This window comes from Erinaceus europaeus, chromosome 6 (assembly GCF_950295315.1).
Source record: "Erinaceus europaeus chromosome 6, mEriEur2.1, whole genome shotgun sequence".
NCBI classification, from domain to species: domain Eukaryota; kingdom Metazoa; phylum Chordata; class Mammalia; order Eulipotyphla; family Erinaceidae; genus Erinaceus; species Erinaceus europaeus.
Genome location: NC_080167.1, coordinates 21,925,848 through 21,935,858, shown reverse-complemented (window position 1 = coordinate 21,935,858; position 10,011 = coordinate 21,925,848). Strand labels below are relative to the sequence as shown.

The 10,011-nt window shown below is 40.2% G+C and overlaps 2 gene segments (V, D, J or C); both read right to left on the bottom strand.

Annotated features, from left to right (window-relative positions):
* Nucleotides 1-2,463: 2,463 nt before the first annotated feature.
* LOC103127129 (immunoglobulin lambda variable 2-23-like) lies at nt 2,464-3,161 on the bottom strand. The segment is given in 2 exon segments: nt 2,464-2,888; nt 3,028-3,161. Coding segments are annotated over 2 exon segments (471 nt in total).
* A 6,237-nt stretch (nt 3,162-9,398) lies between these two features.
* LOC132539052 (probable non-functional immunoglobulin lambda variable 1-50) lies at nt 9,399-10,011 on the bottom strand. The segment is given in 2 exon segments: nt 9,399-9,772; nt 9,910-10,011. Coding segments are annotated over 2 exon segments (435 nt in total).

Genomic DNA, 10,011 nt, shown 5'->3' with positions numbered 1-10,011 from the left:
ACCTGAATTCATAACTGAGCTGTGAAGGAAGAAAGGGGGGAGAATCAGAGTCCAATTCTGTTGTCTGAGACCTAGGATGACTTAATTTATGGAAAATCATATTTCTCAGTAAAGTTAAAGTATTCTGATAGCATACAGCATGTATGCTAGAAAACTCACTTTTTCCCCCTATTTTTTCCTGTGGAAACAGTTGCATAAATTCTCCTTCATAATCAAAGCAATTTGGGGTCTCCAATTATCTGTAAGCGTCCATACACTATGATTTCCAGTATTCTCTCATTTATTTTTCTGGACTCCGTAATCTATTACTCAGCACACAGTTCTTCCAGTTCCCACAGCAAATGAACAGTATGTGATTCTTACTAATAACACTTCCAAGTCTGGGGGAGTAGGGCAGTAGCACAGCGGGTTAAGCACACATGGCACAAAGCACAGTGACCGCTGTAAGGATCCTGGTTCGAGCTCCTGGCTCCCCACCTGCAGAGGAGTAACTTCACAAGTGGTGAAGCAGGTCTGCAGGTGTCTATCTTTCTCTCTCTCTGTCTTCTCCTACTCTCCATTTTTCTCTGTCCTATCTAACAACAGCAACATCAATAACTACAACAATAAAACAGCAAGGGCAACAAAAGGGAATAAATAAATATAAAAAAACAACTTCCAAGTCTGGGACTGGAGAGATAGCATCATGATTATGAGAGTCTTTAATACCTGAGGTTCCAAATTCCTAGGCTTAATCACCAATGCTGTCATATACATAGCTGATCAGGGGCTGGGTGGTGGTGCACCTATTTCGGTGCATATGTTACAATGTGCAAGGACCCAAGTTCAAGCCCCTAGTCCCCAACTGCAGGGAGAAAACTTTGCAAGCAGTGAAGCAAGGTTGCATGTGTCTCTCTGTCTCTCCCCTCCCATCTCTATTTCTGGCTGTCTCTAACCAAAACTCAGTAAAGATAATAAAAAATTACAGACCAGAGCACTGCTCTGAAAAAAAAAAATGTGTGGCTTGAGTCATGAATGACCTATCAAGAAAAAACATTCCTCTTGAAGTTGTCATTAGTGTATTTAGAAATAACAAAAGAAATATAGAAGATATGAAAAAATTAGGGGGAAATCCATTAAGTGAGTTCTTGTGAGATTTTTAAACAAGTGAGTAAGTAAATAGTTCTAAGAGGATGGAGATCACACAGAGAAGAACTATCAAAGGTGACAGCAAGTTTCTGTCATACTTCCCTAATGGCCCAGAGTAATGTGAGACCTGTAAGAGTAATGTCTCCAGATAAGCAGTAATAGTCAGCCTCATCCTCAGGCTGCAGCCCAGTGATGGTCAGTGAGGCTGTGTTGCCAGACTTGGAGCCAGAGAATCGGTCAAGAATCCCTGAAGGTCGTTTGGTAGTTTCATATATAAGAAGTTTGGGAACCATTCCTGGGTGTTGTTGGTACCAGGATACATAATTTCCTAAATCACTACGCCCTATGTTTGACAATTACTATTATCAAATAGTAAATATGTACAATTTTTTAATTAATTTATTTAAGAAAGGAGACATTAACAAAATCATAGGATGGGGGGGTACAACTCCACACACTTCCTGCCACCTAATCTCCATATCCCATCCCCTTCCCAATAGCTTTCCCACTCACTATCCCTCTGGGAGCATGGACCCAGGGTCTTTGTGGGTTGCAGAAGGTGGGAGGTCTGGCTTCTGTAATTGCTTCCTTGCTGAACATGAAACAACAAGAGAAACAAGAATAGCAACCAACAAAGTAAATGAAACCTCAAAGTAACCCAGTTTGGTTACTACTAATTGAGATCTAGATGGATGTTCTGGTGGTGGGAATTGAGTGGAATTGTACCCCTCTTATTCTATGGTCCTGTTAATAAATCTACTTTACATGGAAAAGATTTAAAAATAAAATAAAAGGACGTAAAAAATGTTCTGTGTGTCTATTTCATTAGAGGAAAAAAAAAGAAGACACAGGGATGTGGTCCCATTTATGGAATTCAAAGTCGGAAAAACTGAAACCTGATGTGCACTCTACACCTATCTGTCTTAGTTAATTAAGAAACATAACAGTACTGGCCATCTAGATATTGGGGAGGGTGCTAGGTGGCTGCAAACCCAGGTAAGTGCACTTAACACCAAATGGAAGGGTTAGTTCAACCTCTGGCTCTAAACCTTGAATCAGGTCTGCAGGTGTCTATCTTTATTTCTCCAACTCTATCTGCCCAACCCTCTCAATTTTCACTGGACTTTCAAATATAATAGAAATTAAACAGAAGAAGAAAAAATGACCCCTGGAAGCAGTGAGTTCATAGCACCAGTACTGAGCCCAGCAATGACACTGAGGGAAACAAACAAATACTAAATAGATAAATACATAGATATTGGGGAAAGCACATGACAAAACATTCACACAGATTTGGAGACATCAATGAGTCTGTTCTGACACATGATACATCTCTAAGGAAGAATCAATTCACAGCTTAGAGTAAAAAGCTACAGATTTAGTCATCATTGGGGTAAAAAGTAGTTTTTGTTTCACTTCCCCACTGGCCTGGAGCACTGTGTGAGCACTGAGACTAACATCATGAACAAAGCAATAATAATCTGCCTCATCCTCAGACTGGAGCCCTGTGATGGTCAGGGAGGCTGTGTTGCCAGACCTGGAGCCAGAGAAGCGATCAGGGACCCCAGAATATCGCTTGGTAGTTTGGTATATGAGGATTCTAGGGGCCATTCCTGGGAACTGTTGGTACCATTCTACATATTTTCCATTATTACTGTGCCCTATGTTGTTGCTGTTTCCAGTGCAGGAGATGGTGAGGCTCTGCCCCAGGTTCCTGGACACTGAGGATGGCTGAGTCACCACAGACTGGGCCCAGGATCCTATAAAGGAAGACACAAAATTAAATGTTCTAAACAGAATAACATTAATAATATATAACAAATATTTCTAATAAAGCAGAGGAAGCAGATCTCCATTCATCTTCCCAGGACCGTTTCTTCTATCCCCATCACTATTTACCTTTGCACTGAATAAAGAGTGTTAAGAGGAGACAGGACCAAGCCATGATGGACATCTTCATTGAGAACTTGCTTCTGATGCCCCAGAGGAATTAGAGCTCCCTCCTCTGTCTCTCGTTTCTCCTGTTTATATTCTCAGAGAAGGAGGGATCTTTCATGCAAATAAGACCTACCTATTTGATTCTTCACAAGCTCCTAAGTCAGCTTCTTCTCTCAGTGTGAATTGGGCATAGGTGTGTGTGTCCCCAGGGAATGCTTCATTCATAGCTGTGGGTCATGATCAGTGGGCAGCAGGCAGGCAGGCCAGGTGGTGTTCTCTGTTTTCATCAGTCTGAAAAACAATCTATTCCCCACTGAAGCAGTCCTCTGGTGCCTCCTAGTGTTTAAATGGAAGTCATGTTATCTTAATAAAGAGCAGAAGGCCACAGGTATGACTCAATAGAAAGACAAGGCAGAAGAGGTGAAGCCTCTATGACCTTGGGAACCACTAATCTCCTCTGTCTGTCTCTCTGTCTCTCTCTCTCCTGCCCTCTCACTATTTGCTCTGGAACTGATCAGCTCTGGCTTAAGGTAGTGCTGAGGTCTGAACCCAGGGCTTTGGAGCCTCAGGCTTGAGAATCTCTTTACATAACCATTATGCTATCTAACCCTGCCCAGTACCCACCAACTACCCCTGTACAGTAACTTTATTTCCATGAACCCTGGGAACGTATACAAGATGGGATATTCTTTTTTGAGCTGAGTCCCACATCCTGTGTATGAAAGATGCCTTCCCACTAAGAAATAGTTCTCAGGCATTCAAGTAAGTACACAGAATTTCACCTATAGGGAACAAGGCTCACAATGTAAATAATGGACTTTGGACACAATTCGCATATGACTGACATCAGCCTAGTGAGTATTTCCCAGATTTACACATACTCACAAGGGGCTGTGGTTACAAGGGACTATATAAGCAAAGGCCTGGAGCACATGCCTGGGTGTCTCTGATAGCTAGCTGCAGGTCTCATGGCTTCCAGAATTTCTCTTAGCTAGACTTTTCCTCTTGTTTACTTTTCATGCTTATGTTTATAAACAGACATCTCATTTGTTTAACCCCTTTTATATAATTTTCTATATTCATCTCCATCTTTCTATCATTATTGATAAAGATGCCATATTAAGATGAAAAAGTAAATGAGCACTTAAAGAAATAATGATGCATAATATCCCTTTTTTTTCAAATAAGAAATTACTCATTTATTTATCTTAAATCTTACAGTGATGATATACAACCATGGAACATCATGAGATATATGCATAAAATGCATAATATTTCCCACAAATTTGCAACACCTTTGTAAGTATAACCATTGTAAAATATTTTACAGCTTTCTAGCCCTTTTTCCAGCCATGGCATTATCTCCCCAAACAAGAACTTAGGCCCACCTGCATATTAGATGTCAGGCACAGGGAAAAACTAGTAATGTCATGGGCCCTTTGGAATACACCTGAAACAGACCTACTAGCTTTTTCCAAAATGGAGATCCCATATTTTCATCTGCAATATGCAAGCCTTTAGGTTCATGATTATTAAAGTATTTGTTCTGTTTTATATCTTAAGTAATTTCAGCCACCAGGTTCCAGATGATGCCAACCTGATTTCTCTGGGCAGACAGCAACACCAATTTGTCCTGGATCCCCAATTCCCCAGAGCTCTACTGTTCTGGGGAAAGAGAGAGGCAGGCTTGGAGTATGGATTGTCAAAGACCATGTTCAGTGGAGAAGCAATTATAGAAACCAGACCTCCCACCTTCTGCACCCCACAATGATCCTGGGCCCATACTCCCAGAGGGATAAAGAATAGGAAAGCTATCAAGGGAGGGATTTGATATGGAGTTCTGGTGGTAGAAATTGTGTGGAACTGTAGCTCTTGTTGGTTTTTCCATTTTATAAATAAAAAATAAAATACCCCTGTTTTATCTGGAAGCATTATGTTCTCATGGAAAAATGAGCCATAAAAAGTATTTATACGGGCTAGATCATAAAAAGTAATTATAGGTGCTAGGTGGTGGCACACCTGATTGAGTGCATATGCACAAGGTCCCAAGATCCAGTCCCTAGTCCCCATCTGCAGAGGGAAAGCTTCATGAGTGCTCAGGCAGGTCTGAAGTTGTGTCTCTGTCTCTCTCATTACCTCCATCTACTCCTATCAATTTCTTTCTATCTCTATGCAATAATATATAAGTAAATAATTTTAAGACTAGTTATATGCATCTTGCCATCGCATTCATCAGATGCAGTTATTAAAACCTGCTTTTGAGTGCTCTACATGCAATCAATCCTTATTTAGAATGATCTTTTTGATGGTCAAAGATTTTGAAAAATGCATTTGTATTTTTTGATCTCATGTACTATAGAACATTTGACACTGAAACCATCAATACTACAATATAAATGATATAAAGGTCATGTAATTTTATAATTTCCCTGGTGAATAACTGTTGTACCTATCCTTAAGTGCAATGCTACCTAGGATTCAGTCAAATAACACTCTGAATGGTTTTTATTATTATTATTGATTTTTAATTTTTTTATTTATAAAATGGAAATATTGACAAGACCATAGGATAATAGAAGTACAATTTCACATAGTTCTCGCCACCAGAATTCCATATCCTATCACCTCCCTTGATAGCTTTCCTGTTCTTTATCTCTTTAGGAGTATGGTGCCAGGATCATTATTCAGTACAGAAGGTGGATGGTCTGGCTTCTGTAATTGCTTTCTCGCTGAACACAGGTATTGGCAGGTTGATCCTTACTTCTAGCCTGTCTCTCTCTTTTTCTTTGGGGAAGGGCTTTAGGAAGGCAGGCTCCAGGACATACTAGTTGGGTTAAATGCTCAGTAATGTCAGGTTGGCACCATGGTAGCATCTGGAGCCTGATGGCTGGAAAAGAGTTAGGACATAAAGCAGAACAAATTGTTGACTAATCATGAACCTAAAGGCAAGAATAGTGCAGATGAAGATTAGGGGTCCACTTTGGGAAAAGCTAGTAGGTCTATTGTAGGTATGTTCTAAGGGGCCCATTACACTACCAGTTTTTTCCTGAGTCTGACAGATAACATGCAAGTGGACCCAAGAAAATTTCTGGGGAGTTGGTTTCATAGCTGGAAAAAGGACTAGAAATCTGGATCAAGGAAGAAAGTAGCTCCCAAATATGGTACAAGTATATAATATTCTTAACTTCAAACCCCATCGATTTGATCTGGGGCCCATAAGCACAGCTGCCTATGTAAACTCTACATCCCTGATATAATAATGATCAACAAGTCAGTTGGATAAGAGGGATACAATTCCATACAGTTCCCACCACCAGATTTTCACATCCCATCCCCTCCACTGGAAGCTTTCCTATTCTGTATCCTTCTTTGAGTATGGACCCCAAATCATTATGAGTACAGAAGGTAAAAGGCCACTTATAATTGTTTCCTGGCTTGACATGGGCATTGCCATTTTGATCCATACTATGCCCCTGTTTCTATCTTTCCCTAATTGGGCAGGGTTCTAGAGGGGCAAAGTTCCAGGACACATTGGTGAGATCATCTGCCGACGGAAGCCAGGTTGACATTATGGTAGCATTTGCAACTTAGTGGTGAAAAGCATTAAAATGGAAGAGAGATTGAGTACTTTATGATATCTTTTTTACTTCCTTGCTTCACATATTGACTCAAAGCAAACTATTGTGCACTTTTGCTTTAAGGTTTATATTTTCCCCTAACTTATGTACATATGCCTTATCTCTTGGGTCCCAGACTATATCTAGGTTTTGAGGTGTCTTTTTTTTAAAGTGGACCACCCAAAATTGAATTAAGGAGTCCTATGAGATAAAACGGTCTCACCAGAATAATAAAGCTGAAGAGTTCACAATCCACATCTGACATCTCTGGACACAGTCCAAGTGAAGCATGCTGAGGTGGTACTGGCTGCACTGATTAGGCTGGGATTAGCGGATCCAAGTAGTATGCACTGTCAAGTGGTATGAATTAGGAGAAGGCTAAAGGAAAGTGACCCCATCCTAGAAGTTCTTTATAGAGAAACGGGAAGGTTCCACTGTCTTAAGGTTTGAGAAGGCAATAGATAGTTATTGCTGTAATCAAATTATTTGGAAATTGGGTTAACTTTGAAAATCCCATTATTAGTATTTGCTGTATCATACCAATCATCACCATAATTTATGCCCTTCAATTGTATTTACATATAGCTTGTATCTTATAAAGTAATGCCACCAATTGTATCTGTTCTCCCTAGGCTAAGCTTTTAGTAGATTTAATATTTCAAAGAACAAGTCATTATTAGAAATGTATTAACAATTTGAGCCAGGGTGGGGGTAGATAGCAAAGAGACTGACATGCCTGGGGCTTTGAATTCCCAGGTTCGATCACCACACCACCATAAGCCAGAGCTGAGCAGGGCTCTGGTGTTTCACTCTGTGTCTTTTGCTCTCTATATCTCTCTCATAAATAAAATAATAAAATACTTAACAAAAAAGTTTAAAAAAAGAGCTAAGTAACATAAAAAAATATTGAGTCCACTGTTAAAATTTAATCTGATTACCAATTTGAAGTCATAAGTGCTTAGATTGAAGGTACTTATACTCAGAGCTTTGGTCTATGCATCAAAAAGTTTGAGACATTCAATTCATTTCCCCTCTCATATTAAATAAACAGTGATTTCTGAGAATATAAGTTAGTAGGAGTTTCTATTAGCACCATTCCTGCCACCAAAGGTGTTTGTCTCTCTCCCAGCCCCAGTAAAGCTGAACATCTACCCTCAGCCTCCACTCAGAGATTTTTACTTTGGTGCCATACTCCAAACTCAGTTGGGTCTTGATTTGAGATTCCCTTTCTCTTCTTCTTTTTCAACTTCTGTTTACAAGTGAGATCATCCCATACTCATCTTTGTCGTTCTGACTTAGCTTATCATAATTCCTTCTAGCTTCATCCAAGATGGTCAGAGAAGGTGGGTTCATTGTTCTCAATAGCTGCATAGTATTCTGCTATGTATATGTACCTCTGCTTTCTCAGACATTCATCTGTTCTTTGGCTCATGGGTTGCTTGTGAGCCCCTGCAGGCTAAGAATCTACCCTGACTATTATATGGAAATAATCATTCCTGTTCACTCCTGGCTGTTTATGATCACATACACACGAATATGTTTATATATACAGAGACAACTCAGAGGCAAAGCGGGGTAAGAGCCCATGCCTCCAAGTGCACCTAGCTGCTTAAGGATGCAGGTTGGAGTCCTGGCTTCTCACCTGCAGGGGGTCGCTTCACAAGCTGTGACAGGGGTATGCAGGTTCTATCATTCTCTCTCCTTCTCTGTCTTCCCCTCTTTTATCAATTTGTCTCTGTCCTATCCAACAACAATAGCAATAATAACAAGGGCAACAAAATGGGAAAAAATGGCTTCTAGGAGCCGTAGATTTGTAGTGCAGGCACTGAGCCCCAGCAATAAACCTGGAGGGAAAAAAGTGGGAGCCTCAATCTGTAGTAGCACTGTAACTAGATGTGAGCTGTGCTCTGCTAAAAATAAATAAATTGATTAATTAATAGACTGAACTCAGAATTCAGTGGTGGTAACCTAAATTCTCTCAGATGGTTTTGACTACAAAATGTAGACAATAGAATAAGACTCGCTGCTTTTGTCTTTTTCCCTAGATAGAGTACTATACCCTCTTACTTTTTATAGATTTAAGTTGTCCTGTGATTTAAAAACTTGTTCTAATTATTATGAAACACTGATAAGCACTACCCATAAGAATGTCCTGCATGCCATCTCTATTGGGAAATAAAGAGGTAAGACTGTGTTCACATTTATGTAAACAAAGTAGACAAATAACATTCCTCTTATAACCGTCACCAGATATGCACTCCACATATATCTGTTTAAAACTAGGTATTGGGGAGGGGGCTGGGCAGTGGCACACCCAGGTAAGGGCACATATTTCCAAATAGCCAGTTTGAGCCCCAACTACCCTGCACAGAATTGCATCAATAGTGGTGATGCAAGTCTGTAGGTGTTCATCTTTCTCCCATTATATCTCCTCTCCCCTCGGAATTTCTCACTGTCCTGTCAAATTAAGTAGAAAGAAAAAGAAAAGAGAAGAAAAGGCAAAAAAGAAAAAATGATCCCTGGGAGCAGTGGATTCAAAGTGTCAATAAGAGTCCCAGGAATAAATCTGGAAGGAAACAAACAGATAGTAAATAAATGAATGATATTAGTGAAAGAACATGAAAAATATTCATACCATTTTGGATAAATCAATGAGTTTGTTCTGATTCATGCTTAATTTCTAGAGAAGATGTAAGACAGATACAGATTTAGTTGTCACTGGGGAATAATGAGTTTTTGTGTCACTTCCCCACTGGCCTGGAGCACTGTGTCAGCATTGAGACTAGCATCCCAAACAGAGCAATAATAATCAGCCTCATCCTCAGACTGGAGCCCTGTGATGGTCAGGGAGGCTGTGTTGCCAGACCTGGAGCCAGAGAAGCGATCAGGGACCCCAGAATATCGCTTGGTAGTTTCATATATAAGAAGCCTGGGGGCCATTCCTGGGAACTGTTGGTACCATGCTATATAGTTTCCATAACTGCTATGCCCTATGTTGTTGCTGTTTCCAGTGCAGGAGATGGTGATGCTCTGCCCAAGGTTCCCAGACACTGAGGATGGCTGAGTCACCACAGACTGGGCCCAGGATCCTATAAAGAGACACAAAATTAAATATTATAAACATAATAACATTTGTAATATATAACAAATATTTCTAATAAAGCAGAGGAAGCAGATCTCCATGCATCTTCCCAGGACCATTTCTTCTATCCCCATCACTATTTACCTCTGCACTGAATAAAGAGTGTTAAGAGGAGACAGGACCAAGCCATGATGGACATCTGCATTGAGAACTTGCTTCTGATGCCCCAAAAGAATTAGAGCTCCC